This window comes from Antechinus flavipes, chromosome 3 (assembly GCF_016432865.1).
Source record: "Antechinus flavipes isolate AdamAnt ecotype Samford, QLD, Australia chromosome 3, AdamAnt_v2, whole genome shotgun sequence".
NCBI classification, from domain to species: domain Eukaryota; kingdom Metazoa; phylum Chordata; class Mammalia; order Dasyuromorphia; family Dasyuridae; genus Antechinus; species Antechinus flavipes.
The window spans coordinates 395,471,965-395,493,943 of NC_067400.1; the positions used below are offsets into that span (position 1 = coordinate 395,471,965).

At 33.5% G+C, this 21,979-nt stretch overlaps 1 protein-coding gene across 3 annotated transcripts in view; it reads right to left on the reverse strand.

Annotated features, from left to right (window-relative positions):
* Positions 1–276: 276 nt before the first annotated feature.
* Positions 277–21,979, reverse strand: part of NAB1 (NGFI-A binding protein 1) — a 61,240-nt gene continuing 39,537 nt past the window's right edge. The window contains exons 5-8 of one of the 3 annotated variants that reach the window (XM_051985997.1): positions 14,952–15,068; positions 8,987–9,149; positions 4,889–5,005; positions 277–2,148 (exon numbers count right to left, since the gene is read on the reverse strand). In XM_051985997.1, coding sequence (XP_051841957.1) covers positions 2,060–2,148; positions 4,889–5,005; positions 8,987–9,149; positions 14,952–15,068 — 486 coding nt within the window. In that variant the 3' untranslated portion in view covers positions 277–2,059. Of the gene's footprint in view, positions 2,149–4,888; positions 5,009–8,986; positions 9,150–14,951; positions 15,069–21,979 lie in introns of all 3 variants that reach the window. The other 2 variants (XM_051985996.1, XM_051985995.1) reach the window with 2 other exon arrangements.

Sequence of the window (21,979 nt, forward strand, 5' to 3'; positions counted from 1 at the left end):
TTAATATTCAGGGTTTGGTTTTTTTGTAACCTCACAAAATCTCTCAAAACATATTAGAATACATAAAACGTTTCATGAAACTACTCAGATACTAACCAGTGCTATGGCTAATATTAAAAACTGAAGAAACATTCTATTTAAATCCTATTTGTACTCTTTCCACAAACAGTGAACAAAGACAAACTTACATCTTCAACCTCAAATTAGCAACAAAGTTGAAATATACATAAAAAGTTTGGCCAATGGTCAAAACACTACATACAGCACAATGAACCATTTAGGGAGGAAAAACCACCTTTTAATAATAGAAAAGTTGTTGACTGGTGTTTCCACTATAAAGCTCTTCCACAAATCAAAAGTGATAAAACAATTATACACATTTACAGAGATCAGGGACTAGAGTGCAGACACCTCATTTAACACTGGGCTGACAAATTTTAGTATGGCATATATGATGACTGGGTAAAATTGTTACATATCTACAATGCAGAACTGAACTACAGACAGAAAAGGTACATTTCATGGCACATCATATTCTCAACCAAGGGTTGAGAAGGTACTTTAAGAGCAAGTATGGAAATCTGTCTATTAACCCATGTTCTTATTACTGCTTCTCAAACCAATAAGGAAAGTTTGTTTTAATAAAAGCCTCATTTGTAGTTTGCCATGGGGAAAAGGATTCAAATGGGAAATTCTTATCCTTAAGTAAACAGGCAGGTATATGTGAACTAAGCCTGCCACATATATACACACACACACACACATACATACAGATATTTGTATCTAAGCCAAAGTCTCACATTAAACAGTGGAATTTAAGACAGAAATGTATTCAAGCTATTATTATTTTCAGGGAAAAAAAGCATTTGAAAAAAGAAAAGATATACAAAAATTAAACTGCAAAATAAATAACAAATACAGGTTATCAACTAAAAGCACATGTAGAAAAGAATGTCTGCACAATGTCTCCAGTGATTGGTAAAAACATAGCATCATTTGGACAAGAGGGCACCTCCTATCGGCATCTAGTCGCTCACATCCACCTCTGCAGGCAGAGCAAATTTCAAGACATAGAGGAAAGTTGTTTCAATAATGGGCTATGGATCTGGCCATTATCCATCACTCCTTTATCACTTTCTGGATGAAGTCCTTCTGCGATCCACATTAGTGATCTGAAACATCCAAAACTAGGCCATTTGCAAATCAGCCTACTTGTCTCAAGTTTTCTGTCCAAGGAAGATATTCCAATCTTTTTTTGTTTTGTTTTGTTAATGCCTTAATGGTTATGCTATGCAAAGGCCAATGCTGCAGGTCACGTCCATATGGCAGCCACTAGATTGATATTTCTGGCTATTCCCTAGTACTTGATTAATATTTAAAAGTACACTGATGAAACTGGTAAAATGACATTACATTAATAAATGTCATATATATATACATATTTATCTCCTCTAAAACAAGCTTGGCTTTATCAAAGGTATAGCCATTCAAACTTCCTTCATTAAAATATGAAGTACTTGTTTTTTATTTTCCCAAAAAAAGTAAACTTGCTGTTTACCTGTCACTTTAATTAGCTTTCTTTCCTATAATCCCATAGATTTCTAAATTCTGATGTATAACACTCATATTTATGCTAGATACATTTAAAGTAGACATTGAAATTTCAAGTAAAATAAATTGTATCCACATCTACTGGACTGAATACATGTCTCAACACCTAGATTTTACTTTTATAAGTTATACAAATACATTTTACATTCTTAAATAATGGATGCCTACAATATTAATTTGTAAGCTTCCCCACATAATGAAACAACTTATACAGGAATGTGTATTTACCGATATAACTGTTCTAGATTGTGATGTTTTTTTCCTATCCCTTCTCCCCCCACCCTCCCCACTCAGTTTCCACAGACTAATGTACCAGTCCTTAAGCTTTGGCTATGAAATCTGTTTGACTTGAATGAGGCAACATTGGTTATTAAGGCTTAATTTTGTATTGTAGCTTTATCCTCAGATCTGGTGCCATTTTTTCCAACGTACAGTGGGAGAATCATGGCTATCTTGTATCTTCAGGCTCTGTTTTTATGACTTTCCTCTCCAAGTTAAAAGCTGAGTGAGGAAAATCTTTTAAAATCCCAAGGCTTTCTGCATCAAAATGAAAACAAAGAAAAATATTATAAGTATTAAGATCAAAGAATTATACAGCAACTCTTTACACAAATTTTAGGAAAGAATTACTAATGTTTATAGTATGATTGTCTTGAAAAATAAAATTTAATAAAAGTTGTCTATATGACATTTTAAAGTTTACCAGATCATTGATTTAGGTCAAACCTAACAATCTCATTCTCAAATGAGGAAAATGAAGATCAGAAAGATTAAATGATTTTGCCCAAGGGCATCAAGGTAAAAAGAAAAGGCAGAATTTCAATCCAAATCTACTAATCTCCAATTTAGCCTAACTCTCCCCACAAACCACACTAATGTCTCACATTTTATCTACACTATCCCATGGGAGCATCATCACTACCACCATCACCCTGCAGAGGCAAATATTCTCACTTTTTAATCCATCATGCTATCTCTCAATATATAGTCTCTTTGTTTAAAGAAAATAGTCTATTAAATAAGCCAAACAAACAAATAAATAAATATATAGAGTGGGAGAGTGGGGAGGGAGAAGGAGAGGGGAAGAAGGAGGGGCAGCTGGGTAGCACAGTGGATAGAGCATCAGCCCTGAAGTCAGAAGGACCTGAGTTCAAATCAGACCTCAGACATTTAACACTTCCTGTTTGACCCTGGGCAAGTCACTTAATCCCAATTGCCTCAGGGGGAAAAAAAATTTCAAATATATATATATATATATTGAATAGAAATATACAATTACAAAAAGTTTTGGGTCAAAAATATATGAGAAAGTTTGAAAATAATGTGAGAGGAAAATCTTCTGTACAATTAAATGCAAGAATATTTAAAAGATTTTCCTAAATACATAAAATGAAGTTAAGTGATCTAGAAGAAAGAAAGGAGGCCCCTACTTCTTTTACTAATTAAAAAGTAAAACCAACAATGAAGCATTTTAAGGATTGACATAGACATACATAATCGCACTTCACTTTTTGCACAAAGATAAAATGAAATCTTTAATTTAGTATTTAATGCTATTTTTGTTTTGGCTTACCGTGAATTCTAGAGATCTTAGAAGAAACTAGTAGCTATACTAAAGTTAAAGAACTAATTTTATAGAGTTTTTTTTTTTTGAAATGCAAAGGTATTCACTGACTGGTCAGTACCTCCTTTGCTTTATTCTATATCAATCCCTTAGTACAATTATGTCTATTCAACAAATACAGAAGCATATATCCACTGTTCCTGTTTAGAAAGTTTTCCACAGAATGGGAATTAAACCAAAATGTTTTTTTGTTTTTTTTTAAGGAGAAAAATGAAAAGGAGAGAAGAGGAGGAGAGGAAGAAAGAAAGGGAAGAAGAGAAAGGGGAGAAGGAGGAAGAGGAGAAAAAGGAGAGGAAGTAGGCAAGAAAGGAAAAGAAGGAGAAGAAGTAAAAGGAGGAAGAGGAAGGAGAGGAGGAGGAGAAAAAGGAGAGGAAGAAGGAGTAACAAAAATTACTTAATTAGCATACAGAATTAATTAGGTCTTTCTGGACTTCTTAAAATCTGCTTATACTAGGGTGGACTGAAAGTGAATGGCAATGCTCTCTCAATATAGATTACCAACAGTACACCATACAGGTATACTTACTTTAAGAAAAAAAAATCTATTCCTCACAAATTAGTTATAACTTAACCTAACAATTTTGTTTCATCATAAGTATATTTCTATGCCCTCATTAAATCAAATTATAATTGCTATGTTATGACTTTGGGGATCTCAGTTTCCACATCTGTGATATTAGAAAGCTGGAGTAGACTAGTTGATTAATTGCAATTTAATTTGATATGCAATTTAATTTTATAATTTCTTTTTCTGATTGATCTTCAGATAGCAGTGATTTCAAAAGCCATTTTAAGGATGTTTTTCCTCACAAAACAAATATATATATATATATTGTATATAAGTACACACTTAAGTGTACTAACATTAATTAGCAGTTGCTAATTAAATGAATTTTGTTACTAATATATCTTTTTTTCATTAATCTGCTTGGGAGTTTAAATTTTTGTACACTGTTTTCTTAACATACAGACACATATGTAAGTACATTCAATTCTATATTAAAGTTATGATCCACTTAACCAGAATAATTTATTTTTGATTGGCTTTGTGATGTCATCAGTACAAGAAGTTCCAGGTTAATAATTCCCTCTCCATGCAAGTAAGAACAATTTCAGCAATTTAATGTATCAGAGAGTAACCCCAGAGGCTCTGGGGGTTTAAGTGATCTGTCCAGAGTCTCACATCCAGCAGCCCTTCAAGACAGGTTTTCTGACTTCAAGATCAGCTCTCTAGCTACTACTGCCTCTAAAGATATAACATTAAAAATAATGAAATCAATGGTTAGCTTATCTATGTATGTGTGTGTGTGTGTGTATGTATATATATATATATATATATATATATATATATATATATGTATGTATATGTATATGTATATACAGAGAGCAGCTGCACCAACATATAAAAATTGTAAACATTGTCACGTCTAGAATCTTGTCACTGCTATCTAGCTATATCTATATATATACATATATGTAATTAAAATTTGGAAATGCCAATATGCAATGATACATTTTATTATATTGAACAGACTTCGGGGGGGGAGAGAGGGAGCAAAAAAAGCATGTAGTATTTTTGAGGCACAGTTCTGGTTTTGAAGCAAATATTAAAAGATAAGTCAAGTTCTTTCTCATCATACACTGTGTTTTTACCTGATGACTGAGACTTGGCCTCATTACTGGAATAAAGTCTGCTCAGCTCCCCATCCATCACAAAATGTGGAGGCTGTCTATTTTGTAAACTGGACATTCGGAGATTCAAGGGTCTTTCTGCTATTGAAAAAAGAAAACAATATAAATTTAAAATTATATTAGGCAAAAACCAGGATTCTTTGCATTAAAAAAAAATTTTTAAGATGAGAAGACATATTTAGAGCTACAGCAGTTTTCCCTCCTAAAAAACTCCCACTCAAAATAATAGAGTAATTTGTAATTAACACATATTCAATAAAAAAATAAATTTTTATTGAATATGTGTTTTAATTTGTCCTATAAATTATAAGTCAATTGGAATTTCTCTAAAATTTTCTCAACTCTCTGGTCCATAATAAAGTAAACATATTTTGTTTATAGCAACTTTAAATTTAAATAGATTTTAGAAGAACTTAAAAGATATTCTCTATAGAGAGATGTTTAATTCTGAGTTTCATGTGTATTTGCCTTCTATATAAAGAAATATAGAAAATAAAGATAAAATCAGCTTCAAAAAGCAGAGTTTATGTCTATCATGTTGATGTCAAGTTGTTTCCATGTCCAAAATGCCTAAAATGTAATATAAACAATTAATCAATACAGTGTCAATTTGAGAGGAAGACTTGAAGGACAAACCCATAAATGAATGAAAGAAGTCTAGATGATCAGTGTTGGAAAAAGCCTTGAAAGTTATCTTGGCCAAGCAATATCTGAAATAGAATCCCTTTTACTTTTTGTACAAGAAGTGATCATACAGTCGGCTTTCACATGTGAAAAGATAAACTGACTACCTGCTTAAGCAATATATTCCACTTTTGAATATGAACAGGTAAGAAGATGAAAACGTGCTATTTCATTGATATGAACATTTCCAGGATAAAAGAACTTAAAAAAAAAAAACACACAGTGAGACTGTTTCTCTAACTTTCATATATTTTGGGGTAATTTCTAGACAGCTGGGTCAGATTCAAATAGAACTCTGCAGCTTCATAGTGACTTAGAAAAGCATAAATTAGCATTACCTCTGCTATATTATCTTTCTTTTTAATTTGTTAAATACTTTCCAATTACAGTTTGATCTGGTTCTGGCTTTACTCAAAATTTTGACATCTGCTGGGGCCAGTAAGCAGCAAATTTGCCAGCTCTGATAAAGAGCCCAAATGAAGTCACAGAGTTGGACACTATTGAAACAAATGTACAATAATCTAACACCATAATTATCATTATCACCACTACCATGAGGGAAGAGGGCCCACAGAAATTAAGTGACAATCTTTTATATAGGTAGGAAAATCTCAAGGCCTAGGATTCTTTTCACTTGACTAAAATGTCTCTTCTGCATGATTTTACTAAATTTTGAGAAGTATGATTCTGTTCCATGTGCTACAAATTATTAGATTTTTAACAAAATTCAATATAAATGAGATAAAAATTGTGATTCCCAATCATTATTCCCACTTCATATTAAAAAAAAAAAATCTCCTACTTAATAGCATTTTCTTGCTACAGATCTTCTTAGAAAGGTGTCCTAATTTTCAATGTACTGCAAAATACTGCAAGTGGCTTCAAGCCAAATAGAGTTTTAAAAAATACCAATATGTTACAGAAAGAGACCACAAGAATGTACATAAGAGAATGAGAATCCAGAGATATGACTGAAAAATGGTACATTCCAAATTATATACTCCCATAAATCAAAACACATTTACAATGCATAATATTACATTTTTCATTAGTTTTTTTTCTTCCAGAGGTGCCATGAAAACTTAAGTTTTTTGTGTTTTTTTAAAAGCTTCTGAATAGATGCTTTACATCAGCAGCAGAAGTCCTTTCCCACACTATTCCATAACCTCATTATAAAAGGGATTCTTTTCATTTGGCTACACATGATCTCCACATTCTGCTATCCTTATTTCTGGGATTCTCTCTATGAATATACTGAGTTGGAAGCTATATAAGTGTGGTTAATTTAAGTCTACTCATTTATTTTAAAAGCAAACCTGTTAGATCTAAAATTAACAGTTCTGAAGGAAAATAATGTTATGGCCACTGAAATACTCAGGTCTCTGACTTCATACCAATTCCTAAATTTACAATTCTTCATAAATCTTTCATTACATATTTGTTAATAATAAACCCAGACAGAAAAAAAGAGGCACAGTGAGACTTTAGTGAAAACCATTTTGTAATATACAAAAGAAAAGAATTTCTTTCCCTACATTTCTAATGCTCAAACCCCTTTATAATTATGTAGTGCTTTGTTTCTTAGTTTGGAAATGCAATTTAAAAAGTATGGTCTTAGCAAAGAAACTGCTTTTTATTGGAATAAAACAACAACTATGGTAAATGGAAGTATCACACTGAGACTTGAAAGAAATAACTGACTCCAGAGTTTTATGGGAAAAGGATAAAGAAATACAAAAAGCATATATAGAAATGAGACACTTCTCTGTTAGGAATCCTTTTCTCCAAACTTCCCTATTTTATATGCCATCCCCCAAATCCCACACTTTAGTTTCTTTTTGAGAAAAAGAAAAAAATGTCCAAGTTCTACTCTGATACCTCATGTTTGAGTGTATATAGACTCTAGATTCTTAAAGGCGAGCCTGGTCACAGGGTGATAATCTTTTCTAGACATTGCTGATTACCACACCATTCACCAGGTCTAATGGGATTATGATCCTATCACTGAAAGGGGTACCCACTGAGATGAAATCATGACTCTTTAAAATATGAAATAGTATACTAAATGATGAGGTAAGTAGGTGAGTTAGTAGAGAAAGACTAAAGTCTTTCTTTAATTAATAGAATTATTCCCAGAGGGAAACAAGGAAGGGATCAGTTTAACCTTAAAGACCTGCCTTACTATGTCCAGTAAGAAATTCAAGCTACGTCAAATCCCTGAAGTTAAATTTCCCCTATAAATCTGTCCATGGCTCTTGCCATTTTTGCTGATCTTCTTTTGGGTTATAGCCCACCATGGCATCCTGCTTTATGCATTCTTTCCCTTCTGTTACTCCCTATACCATGTGATGTCTTTTCTCTCAGCCCCCATTATGCTTCTATTCTTTCTCCTTCTTATAGCTAACTAACTCTTTTAAGGTGTTAAATTTCTTTTTGTTATTTAGCCTTCCAGCGAAGGGCATACTCCAAACTCATTTCTCCTGGATAATTGTGAGTTACACTAGGGAACTTATCTTTTCCATCATTAATTGTTAAAATCTTTTTGCTTGCTAACTAGATTCTCTCCCAACTCCATTTTATATTTATCATTCCTGATGTCTATTGCATCTCTTTATTTTGTCTGTAACCTCTTCTCTTAAATAAAACTATCTTTTGCCAAAGAGAATGGCTACTGTGAATTCTTCACATAATTAAACCAACATTTGGTGCCTACATCAATCATATCATTATACAGATCATATTTTCAGAGGACTAGTAATTTTATGTATCACTAAATAAAACCTAACTTGTCATTTACATATATTCACTCTAATGGACAAGTCATACTGCTTTGGAAACAGCCACCATGTTTCCTGAGAAACTAAATAGAAATACTCAATAAGTTACAGGGTTTGGTTTTTGAGTTGGTTTCTTTCTTTCTTTCTTTCTTTTGTTTTCTTGGAAGTCCAAGTAATACTTTTCTTTCGTTCTTTTTAGAAAAATGGGCATTCCCTCTGGTCAACAAAAGTTTTTTGGAGAAAGAAGCCATCTCATTTATTCTTCTTTCATTAATCCAGTCTCCCATTTTCACCCACACATTTTACAAGATTCATGTCAGTCATATATGTCAGATAAACCAGAGAATATCAAAGGAAACAAAGAAAAATTTCATATCAATAGATAAATGAATCCTAAAAACCTAAATGCCAATTCTTTATTAAGTAGCTTTTTCTTTGTCTTTGTAAAAATCAAATAATTTATGAAAAATAATTTTAAATAAAACCTCTAAGACACCATTTGGAAAACCAGGCAAACATAAATAATATTCTTTTTTCCTTGTCTTTGAAATTCAGAATTAATCCTGGCTATAATATCATGACAGGGTAGAACCTTTACCTTGTCCGTCGGAATTATCTGCTATTAAGCCATTTGGACTGTGCTCTTCCGAGCTCTGCCGGTAAAGCCCTGCAGACAATCGTCTTTCTGCATGTTGTAGTCTCTCATAACCAGCTTGGGTGCAAAGGAACTCCATCTGTTTTGCCATCACCTTTTCAGGCTGCTAATAAAGCAAAAATAAAATCAGTGACTAAAACTGTCTACATCAGACTCTTGAAAGGTTTGAAGGTGCCAATTTAAGACTCCAAAGCAAATATATTTTGCATTCATTAAAATAAGTTCACACTTTCATATATCATACACACACTCCATAAATATGCATGCATGCCTATATTATCATGCTACAACACCAAATGGATTTTTGGCAATCAAGCTGTCTTCTAAAGTCTATAAAAAGGATTCTTCTTTCAATTGAAAAGCAAAAGGTCTTGGGGATTGTGGTACAAGCTACTTAGCCCCCTTTAAAGATTCTTTTCCTAAGAAATCTAAATGAAATAGCAGCATCTGTTAGGAGCTTCTTCCAACACAGAGGGCGATATCCTGGCATCTTTATTTTGGGATACTACACGGATTCTGAAAATAGAGGAGGACATTATGGCTGTACAGAGAAAAGGTGTAAAACTTCCATCTACAAAAATCAGCCCAATTTACCTCTCAAAGAATTAAACAATACAGAATGTCACTGAACAATCTCCATACTGTAAAGGGATAATCGTCTTCTTTATGGAGCAGAACAGGACTGAAGTATTTCCCTAAAAACTAATAATAGTTCTAATGTGAACCCTAAACTAACTTATTCACAGGAATTGCTAAAAAGAGCTCTTCTTACTCCTTTGTCAACTATGATCAGGTCAGTTTCCCAGACTGTCCTGTTTGAATAGAATGATGTGAAGCTATAGTCTATCTTTCATTCATCCATCCTGTCTCTAATCTTTAGTAGACTGTCGAGCTAGCATTTTTAAAGACAGTCACAAAAACTTTTGAGAGAACCTAGATGGAAACTGCTTTTCTCAACATCTCAATACACATCCTTGTTACTCCTTGGATCCCATCTCCCTCCTCTTTCTGAGCTGCCAAAATCTTTCTTGATTCCTCCCCTTACTCCTAGATCCTGCCCTCTGACTCCTCCATCTCCCCAGAGCTATAAAAAGTTTCAAAAGCAAATTGTTCATTCAGTATAATCTGCCTTTCGTAGTTCTATTTGCTTGATCCTGTGTGCTATTTACATAATTAAATAGCAAAATTTCTGTTATCTGTAAATAGTTTGCTCCATGTCACAAAGTGAATTGCTATTATACTATTTTTATACAATTAAGCTCTTCATAATTCTATTTCATATTACCACTCCTGATAATTTATTACCACTTCAGCTCCTATATTAAGAGCACTTTTACTAGATCCTCATAAACCCAGTAAATAGGTGGCAAATAATTTCTGCAGATGAAGAGTATACACAGTAGGCACTTAATAACTGTTTACTGAATTAACTTGTTCAGAGAGGCTAAATTACTTGCCCAAAGTCAACCAACTTAATATGGCAGATCCAGAGCCCAAATATAAAACTTCTGATTTCAAATCCTACTAAAACATCCTGCTTCCTATGCAAAGATAAAATGTGTAGTTATTTTGCTAGAATACACAATTGTTTTCCTAAACACTTCTCCAACTCTTCTTTCTGCACTGTCTGAAATAAAAACAGGCTAAAGCTTCATGAATTTTGCTCTAAGTATTTTATTTCTGATGTTTTGCTGGGGGAAAACCAATTAAAATCAACCTAATATGAATTTACCTAAGATACTGAAATTAAATGGAACAAAGATATGTATGACATAATATTTGTAAATGATGTACTGAATAAGGAAATAAAAGTCTTGGTTTTCCTGGGACACTGATGCATTGATGGTGGAGTTGTGAATGAATCCAACCATTCTGGAGAGCAATCTGGAATTATGCCCAAAAAGTTATCAAACTGTGCATACCCTTTGATCCAGCAGTGCTACTACTGGGCTTATACCCCAAAGAGATACTAAAGAAGGGAAAGGGACTTGTATGTGAAAGAATGTTTGTGGCAGCCCTGTTTGTAGTGGCTAGAAGCTGGAAAATGATTGGATGCCCATCATGGAGAATAGTTGGGTAAATTGTGGCATATGAATGTTATGGAATATTATTGTTCTATAAGAAATGACCAACAGGATGAATACAGAGAGGCGTGGAGAGACTTACATGAAATGAGCAGAACCAGGAGATCATTATATATTTCAACAATGATATTGTATGAGGATGTATTCTGATGGAAGTGGATTTCTTTGACAAAGAGCTCTAACTCAGTTTCAATTGATCAATGATGGACAGAAGCAGCTACACCCAAAGAAAGAACACTGGGAAATGAATGTAAACTGTTTGCATTTTTGTTTTTCTTCCTGGGTGCTTTTTACCTTCTGAATATAATTTTCCCTGTGTAACAAGAGAACTGTTCTGTTCTGCACACATATATTGTATCTAGGATATACTATGGCATATTTAACATCTATAGGACTGCTTGCCATCTGGGGGAGGGGAAAAATTGGAACAGAAGTGAGTGCAAGGGATAATGTTTTAAAAAATTACTCTGGCATGGGTTCTGCCAATAAAAAGTTATTAATAAAAGTCTTGGTTTTCAATATAGAAAATACAAAGGTGAATGTCTTAGAATTGTTCTCTGGAAATTACTGAATGCCTTTATATAAGGCACAAAGAAAACTTCAGAAATGGAAAGCACTAATTTTTCTTGGGGTGCCTGTATCACTTTCTAATTGTGTTAAGCTATAAATATATAAAACTAATAGAGTAATTAAAAAGGAAAAACATATACTTCATATTTATATACCCAAAGGCAGTGTGGCTACAATAGGTAGAAAGCTGGCCTTTGATTCAAGAAGACCTGGAATCAAGTTTTTCCTATGATACATAATAGCTCTGTGATCCTGGTGAAATCATTACCTCTCAGAGCTTTAGGAAAATTTTTGGTTTTTTAAATAATATTTTATTTTCCCCCAATCACACATAAAAACAATTTTTAATACTTTAAAAAATGTTTAAATTCAAAATTCTATCCTTCCCTCCCTATCCCTCAATTTGACATAGGTTCTACTTGTGCAATCAAGTAAAACATTTCCATAGCCATTATTTTTTGTGGAAGAAAATTCAGAAAAAAAAATGAAGGGAGGGAGAGAAGGAGGGAAGGAAGAAGAAAGGGAGGAAGGAAGGGATAAAGGAAGAAAAAGAGGGAGAGAGTGAGGCAGAGAAAGAGACAAAGAAAGGAAGGAAGAAAGAAATGAAGGAAGGAAAGAAGGAAGGGAGGGTGGAGGGTGGAGGGAGGAGGGAGGGAGAGAGAGAGAGAGAGAGAGACAGAGGGAAGGAGGGGAAGGGAAAGAAAGACGGAGGGAGGAAGGAAGGAGAATGCTTCAGTCTGTATTCAGATTCCATCAGTTCTTTCTTTGTAAGCAGAAAGCATTTTTCATCATGAGTCCTTCCTTAGGGATTGTCTTGGATCACTCTATTGCTGAGAATAACTTAAGTAATTCACAACTGATGATCATACAATATTGCTGTTATTATATACAATGTTCCCTTGGTTCTGTTCACTTCATTTTGTATCTATTCATGTAAGCCTTTCTAGGTTTTTCTGAAATCAGCCTACTTTTCATTTGTTACAGCACAACAGTATTCCATTATTATTGTATACAACAACTTGTTTAGTCTAGGCAACTATCCAAGACTTTAAATATTACTGAGCCATAAGAAATGATTAATCTGATGAATTCTAAGAAACATGAAAGATTTATATAAAATGAGGAGTAAAAAAAAAAAAAAAAAAAAAAAAACCAGGATAGATAAACGGCTCAACAGAGAGAGTACCAGGTCTGAGTCAGGAAGACTCATCTTCCTGAGTTCAAATCTGGCCTCAGACTCTTACTATCTGTGTATTTCTGAGCAAGTCACTTAATTCCATTTGTCTCAATTTTCTCATTTGACAAACTAGAGAAGGAAATGGCAAACTACTCCATTATCTTTGCCAAGAAAATCCTAAATGGCATCCTGAGTCAGACAACACTGAAAAACTATTAAAAAAAAAAAAAGAAAACAGATTCAACAAATCAAATATACAGTGCCTATAACAATGTAAACAGAAAAAACAATAAACAAAACTGAATACAATACATATAATTAAAATGACCAAGATTGACCCCAGAGAAGAGTTTATAAAATACAGTTCCTTTCTTTCACTGGAGATGCAGAGGACTACACATGTGAAAACTATATATATTGTCAGAAGTGGCCAATGTTACTATAAAATAATTTTCCTTAAAAAAAATTTTTTTTTCAAGGACAGACTCTTGGTAGGGAAAGGGGAGGACATATTTGCAAATGAATGTGATATCAAAACAAAAAGTATCAATAAACAAACATCAGTATGATAAATACAAAAAGAATCTATGATTTCATCAACTTGAGGGACTAGTATAGTAAGAGTATGGAAATTATTCACCAATGCAAATTTCAATCTGTCAATGATAATGGGACACTGTGGTATAAGGGAAGGAAGGAGCTTTAGATTTGGAATCAGGGACCCTGGGTTCATATCTTACATCTATCATTTAACATCTAGGTGTCCCCTCCGCAAGTGATTTTATCTCTCTGGGTCCCAGTTTCCTCATTCATAAAATGAGGTTAGTGGATGCCCATAAATTGGGTAACAGCTGAATAAGTTATGGTATATGAATGTAATGGAATAGTATTGTTCTATAAGAAACGATCAGCAGGATGATTTCATAGAAACCTGGAGAGACTTACATGAACTGATGCTAAGTGAAGTGAACAGAACCAAGAGAATATTGTACACAGTAACAACAAGATGATCAAATGTAGTGGACTTAACTCTTTCCAACAATGCAATGAAAAACAATTCCAAGACTTGGGATGTAAAGTGCCATCCAAATCCAGAGAGAAAAGAATGGAAACTAAATGTCGATCAAAGCATACTATTTTTACCATTTTTGTTGTTTGCTTTTTCTTTCGTATGGTTTTTTCCCTTTTGGTCTGATCTTTCTTATACAACAAGTCTAATATGGAAATATGTTTTAAAAGGATTACACATATTTAACCTCTATCAGATTGATTGCTGTCTTGGGGATGAGGGAGATAAAGAGAGGAAAGGAGAAAAATTTGGAATATGAAGTCTCACAAAAATAGATGTTGAAAACTATCTTTATATGTATTTGGAATAATAAAATATTATTGAGAAATTAAAATAAATGGTTATACTAAATTACCTCTAAGATCTCTTCCAGTTCCAAATTATTATCCTATGATCCTAGGAAATGGTATGTGGCAAAAGCAGTTAAATAACTTCCCTAGGTCACATGGCTAATAAGAGTGAAAAAAAAAAAATTGAATCCAGGCATTTCTGATTCCAAGCCCAATGCTTCTTTTACTTTGCCTCATAATCCAAACATATATGTGTAAATGTTATAGTACCTGCTCATCAACGCACATCAGTTTAAATTTACAAATATAGTCACAGTATTTACTAAATTACAATATTTTAAATAATACTATTATATTATTGTTCTTGTTTTTCAAAGTTTTAGTGCATGCAGCACAAAAATCTTGAAAGCAAGTGACTATTTTGCCTTTACACAGCTAACAGTAGCTTGACTCTTTTGGAATCTTTCTTCAGCCTCAAATCCTCAAACTACAAAGAATGTTTAAATAGAACCAGATTAGATTCAATTCATAAATTTAGCCAAACTAAAAAGGATGTGATTGCTATCTTGTTTATACAGCTGTGGATTGGGGTAAACTTCAGAGGCAACTAGAAATCTTTTCAGTCATCAAAACTTTAAAACCAAAATTAATGCTTAGTTTTTACTATCACTTCTGGGAATGAAAAATTGATGGATACCAAACTAGTAGTTTCCATTACCTGAGAATTAAGTGCTGCAAATTCTTCACCTTTAGCTTTGGCCAATGCTAACTGAACTTTTACAGCATCCTGCTGGAAAAGAGTCTGCACAGGATCCTGGAAATCTGGAAATCCGTCCTATTAACCAAAAAACAAACAAAGTTAACAGCATGCTTCATCTTTTACTTTAAAATATCTAAGTACTGTTCAAAGAAATTCATTTATTAACTTCTTACTTTTGTTTTTGTTTTTTTTATTTTAGTTCACAGATTGTACTATGTATGGAGCAATAGAGAGCTTAAGTAAATTCTTAAGGTTTTAAAGCTGCAGCAGTAACTTGGAAGAAACAAAATAAAAATAAGATAATAAGAGAATTTAAAGTATTAATAAAGTATTTTTAACTCTTTTAATGACTAGATTTTATCCCAGGTATACTTTGTCTAATGGCTTTAGATATCAACCACCATTAACAAAGTGACCCCCATGAAGACACCATGCTAAATGAAACATCTTTGAAAGATAGCCCCACAAAATTAATTAATTAATTGCCTTCGTCTTCTTGGCATTACAGTGGAATATGGCTATAATATATGAATGACATATAATGGATGGTTGACGCAAAAAACAAGAAAAAAAAGTAAAAGAATAAGAGAGAGAAAGAAAGAGAAATCACTTGAGATAATCATAGTAAATAAGTGAACAGTAGAGAGACATTTGGTACAGAAGAAGGACTGTGGGATTTGGAGCAGAAGACTTGAGTTCAAATCTCACTTCTAGAAGAACTTTGGCTAATTCAGTTAAGCTCTCAAATACTATTTTGTTATCTGTAAAATGAAAATACATGACCTCTATGATATTTTTTAGGTGAAAAAACAAGATTTAAAGTGACTCAGTCATCATTCTTAGAGTCAGTCACTCTAAGAAAAAGGAAGCAATAAAGAAAATTTCCAAAAAATATTACACTCAATGGAAGGACATTTCAGGATAAGTGGGAACTAGTTATGAAGAAAGCACTAAAATAAACATATCAAGATCAGATGTGTCAATGACACTGTAAATGAAAAGAAAATCAGAAGTCCAGTCCCATGGATTCTGATCTAAACTATCATTAATGATTATATTAAATATGTAAAACATTAAATCCCTCTATTTGGGTTTTCACAATTTAATGATACTAATCTTCTTACTCCTCCTCAAATATGACACTATTTCCTACCTTATGCCTTTTCACTAGCTGTCCCTCATATTTGGAATTCTCTCTTTTCATCTCTATATCTTGGCTTTCCCATCTTTTTTCAAGATTCATTTCAAATCCTGCTTTCTGCAGGAGGCCTATATGGAGTTGTTTACATACTGTCTTTCTTCATACCTTAAGGATAGAGAGTATTTTTGCCTTTCTTTTTATCCCCAGGGCCTAGCACATATTGTTTTTATTTAGTTGTTTTTCAATCCCGTCCAACTCTTCATGAACTCATTTGGAGTTTTCCTGGAAAATATACTGGAGTGGCTTGCCATTCCTTTCTCCAGCTCATTTTACAGATAAGGAAACTGAGGCAAAAAGGGTTAAGTGACTTGCGCTAGTTCACTTAAATGACAGTGTCTGAGGCAAATTAAGTACTTAATAAACACTAATCAACTGATTGATTCTAAAATAACCCACTCTCCCTATATGACCAGGCTACTAGAAGAACTAAATAAAAATGATTATAAGAGTGTTTTAAAATGTAAACATTGCTATTTAGATGAAATGTGATATTATCATCATTTTCTTTCTCTCTCTGCTATCATTAACAAATTGGCCTTCATCTTATACCTCTTCATTTCATGCTCCTACTACCTGCATGGCTCTCCTCAGAAGACATTATATCCTAAGCCATTCTTTTAACTATTCATAAGACTTTCTCTCATGCCTACTAATACTCTGGTATAAGGAAAGAAGACATACTTGTGTTCATCATTATCACTTCTAAACCTTCCTCTGCTTCCATCATTCAACAGTTTTTCCTCCTTTGACAATTACTCTCTATACATGCACTTATTTACATGTTTGTGTATGTATATGCACAAATGTATCTCAACTTATCTAGTTCTTTGTGGCAGTTACCTACCAGCTCCTAAATTATTCTCTCTCCTTCTGAAGCAGTTCAATACTTCCTTTTCCTCTGCCCCAATCCCTGCCTCACACTAACACTTTTATACAACTTATATGACATTTATACAACTTGTATGATAAACACACTGATGCTACCTCTCAGTTCCTCATTCTACTCATGACCCATACCTTCATTCTACTTCAGCCACCCAGGGATTGTCATACTCTTCTCATTATACCTACATGCTTTCCCCTTTTATAAATAAGAATTCTGAAATTCATTCAGAATGTGCTATCATTTCATTTCTCCCTATGCTACACTTCTTCCAAACCTGTTCTTTATTCACACTGTGCTAAACTTAAGCTAATTTTAAATTAAATTTAAGCTAAACTTAAAATGATTTTCTGTTCTTGAGTCCTTTGTCTCCCTTTCCTCACACCATACCAAATCCAAATTCTAGATTAACTTTCTCTATTGCCTCTTCTTTTATTCATGCTAGTAAACAATGCCAGATTAGCTCCAGTATCTACAGGGTTACCTAACCATAACTGTCTCCCTTCTCCTGCAGCAATTCTTTTATTTTTCTCTCATCTTCACATAGAAGATTTTTTTTGTTTAATTAATTGTTTAATTGTTTTTAATTGTTGTTCTAAACCTCCTCTTCTTTCCTCAAGCTTCTCAACCACACAAACCCTATTCCTGCTTATAAGAACCTCATCTCAGTTTATGGAGAAAATGGGCTATTTCCCATTATGTCTTTTTTCTCCTTCTCTATATCTCAAAACCCCCTGACATCACCTCATTTCTTTTCTCTTTCTTTATTCTTGTCTTTTACAAAGAGGTGGCTTTTCTCTTTATCAAGGCCAACCCTTCTACATTTACCTTTTTTAATCACCTTTTCTTCCATTCCCTTTGACAATTTGACCCTTCAAAATTCCCTCTTATCTTAGATCTTTCCCTTTTTTCTGGTTCTTTCCCTGTTCCCTATAAATACATCCAAGCTTCCCTTCATCTTTAAAACTTTCACTCGATCCTATTGTCAAGCTATTGGTTTATACTATTGCTCTCTTTCACAGCCAAACTTAGAAAATGTTGTATACAATCACTCTCCACTTCCTTCTCAATCCTTTAGAATCTTGCTTCCTGACTTTACAGCTTAAATGAAATCACTCTCTTCAAAATTACTAATTATCTTCTTTAAATGACAAATGTAATATTCTCTTTTTAGTTCTCATCTTTATTGACCTGTATGATACATCTGATACATTATGTTCTCTTCATGAATACTCTCTTGATTCTCCTCCTACATATAATCTGCCCATTGCTCCAGTCCCCTTTACTAGATCATCCTCCATATCCCACGTTCTAAACTATGAGTATATCCCAAGGTTTTGTTTTGGAGGCTTCCTCTCTCTGTACTCTTTAGCTTAGTGATCTCATTAATGTCTATGGATTCAATTATCATCTCTATGCAAAAGACTCCAAAATCTCTATGTCCAAATTTACTGTCTCTTATGAACTCTGGTCTCACCTCTCCAACTGCCTAATGGATTTCCATCTAGATGTCTAATACATAGCTCAAATTCATCATGTCCAACAGAGAACTCAAAATTTGTCCCCAGAACCACTCTTCTTCCTTAGTTCCTTATTTTTCTTGGACATAGCACCATTCTTTTAATTACTCTGGTTTGGAACATTAAAGTTACTCCTGACTCCTTATTCTTTCTCCCATATTCAAGCAGTTGTCAAATACTGTAGGTTCTATCTCTATATTTCTTGCATTTGTCCTCTTCTCTCCACTCCAATGGTCAATATCCTAATTCAACCCTCATCCCCTTTTAGCTACATTATTTGCACTAGTCTCTTAAGTAGTCTCTTTGCCTAAAGCTTTTCTCCTCTTCACTTTAACCCACCAAAGTAGTATTCCCAAGGTGTAAATCTAATCATTTCATTTAAAAAAAGGTCCTGTTGATCTCTATTACCAGTTGAATAAAACTTCTCTTTGGCATTCAAAATCCATCATCATTTGGCTTCATTTCTGCCACATACTCTGTATATTTAAGCCAATCTGGCTTTCTTGTTATTCTACATACATGGCATTTCATTTTTTCAACTTCATTCAAAGTGCTGATTTTTGGTAATTCTATCCCCCTCTCCCCCTTTCAAAATAAATTTTTTTTTTCATAAATGAGGAAACTTGAGGCTCAAACAGATTAAATGATCTGCCTAAGGGCTAAGTGTCTAAGATAGATTTGAAATAAGGTCTTCCTGAATCTAGTCCAATGTTCTATATCCCATACCATACTATATTGCTTTCAAAAGTAAATGTCAGAAGTATCTTGTATATATTTTGGATTTACATATGTATACATTGTTTCCTTGATAAAATGTAAGCTCCTCGAGGGCAGGGACTCTTCTGTATTTGTCTCTGTATTTCCAATACCTATCACACCTATATAATAAGCAATTAACATTTTTGATATTATTCTTAGAAGAGAGGACCATTTCAAAAGGAAATAGGGATGCCACTATAACATCCACATGTGAAATGTTTTAGAAAAGAATTTATGAATAGTAGTGCCTCTAAAGGGAAAAAAAAAAAAACTACTCAGCAAATGATAAACACATAGTAATGGGTTTGTTTGCCAAGACCACCATCACATATATTTCTGTTCACTGTTTTTTCCAGTTTCTATATTATTCAAGACTCCATTGGTAGTAGAGCTACGTGGGTTGGGCAGCTGTCACTCTGAAACACAAAAGGATTAAAATAACCAAACTACATGGGTTTAGAAATGAAGAGATGAAGATGGCACAAGAATCAAGACTTTTTTCTACTTCGCATTTCCAATACTGAGCATATCTTTTATTTATCAGTTGTTTTTTTTAACGCTTCTTCCCAAAACCCCATCCCCCACATCTACCACTGGGCTCCAATCAGCATCTATATCAAGCTGCAAGCAATTTGTTTTGATGCCATATTCATGGATCCTGCAATTAATCATACTGCTCCCTTGCTAAAAAAGACTTTATTCTTAAATCCTGGGAAAATAAAAGCTATGGGGTGGGACGCTTGTTCATGACCTAATTACTCCTATCCCACTGGTTTCCAACCCCATTCCTCCTCCAGTCCTTTCCCAAAACACCAGCAGAAACCCTACATTCCTTCTAGGCTGCTGCTCAGTTGCCTCTAAAATGGCTTCTCAGAGCAGATGTTCTCAGTCCCACATGTGCTCAATCCTTTTTTCTACTCACACTTTCTATATGAATAGCAGATTGTACTGCTTCTGTTCTTCTGATCCTGAGGGGAAAAATCCATATCAAATTATACTGGCTTTCTTTTTCAACCAGCTTAGTAACAGCGTAGGTGGATGCACTGTACCCTCTTCCCTCCCCCCACACAACTGGAACTGCTTGCAGATGTTTCCTCTGAGTCTTTCTTCTTCAGGCCCCGATTTCCCCAGGGGGTGCCCCCCCCCACTCCCTGCACCCACTGAAGTTCTTTTAAAACTTCTTTGTCTCTGAATCTCTGGCTCTCTAGTCTTTATGAACTAATATGACTTCTTTTTATCCAGTTATCTCTGATTGTTTTCCATTACTAGCCCACATGGAAGTAAGGGAATTAGCACCTCCCAACTCTCTCATCCCAGTTGCCAGTAATTTATGAAAAAGAAGAAAACTTATAATATGAAATCTAAATATGAACAAAAAAAGCCACTTTTTCCAATCATATTCTCATTCACTGATATATCTCTTTTTCTAGTCTAAGACCAGATGTCATTTATTTCTACCTACTACATTAAAAAAAAAAAAAAGAAAAAGAAAAAGAAGGAACAAAAAGACAAACAAGATCTCAATGCTTTACTTCTCAATTTTTCTTCTCCTTTAATTTATTTTGTGGATTTATTTCACATACATTTTTCTCTAACACGGCCTACTTACTCATTCTAGACAAAGGGGTACAATAGGTATTTAATTTCAAAAAGTAACATATTAAATTTAACATTTTATAATTTATTTTCACTTTATGCTCATAAATGGAAGGGCTTCCAGTCAACTAGGAGGTAAGATTCCTCAAATAATAAACTTCTATCTGATGTCCTCCCTTCTCCAAAGATCAGACAGGCAAATTATTCCTTGATTTCTTAATTTGCTTACAGTATCACCCTTTATATTTAAATCGTGAACCCATTTCAACCTTATCTTGATATAAGGTGGGAGATGTTGGTCTACGCCTAGTTTCTGCCATACTATTTTCCAGTTTCCCCAACAATTTTGTCAAATAGTGGGTTCTTATTCCAGAAGCTGTAGATTTTGAGAAAAGGTTAATTACACAAGACATAGTAGTCAATGACTATAGTAATCTATTGTTTGATAAAAACCCAAAGATTCCAGAGCAAGGGATAGTTTACTTGTCAGATCTTTGGAGATTGGAGGAATTTATGACTAAACAAGAAAGAAAACATTATAAAATGCAAAATTTACAACTCTGATTATATTAGATTAAATCATGACAGACAGCTCCTCTCAGCAATATTGTGATCCAAGACAATTCCAAAAAATTTGAGATGGAAAATGCCATCTATATCCAGAGACAGAGAACTATGGAGACTGAATGCAAAATAAAGCATCCTACTTTCACTTTTTTCTTTTTTGGTTTTTCTTTCTCGTGATTTTTCCTTTTTGTTCTGATTTTTCTTTCACAATATGATTAACTGGGAAATATGTTTAAAAGGATTGTACATGTAATGTATAATCTACATTAGATTGCTTTCTATCTTGGGGAGGGAACTCAAAAATCTTACAAAAAAATGAATGCTATCTTTACATGTCAATGGAAAAATAAAATACTGAGAAAAAAGTTAATTTCACTCCTTAAAAAATTCTTATTAAAAAGCAAGTTATAACATCTATTTTCAGTTATCACAAAAACCGGATTCTGAATGTCCAATGAAA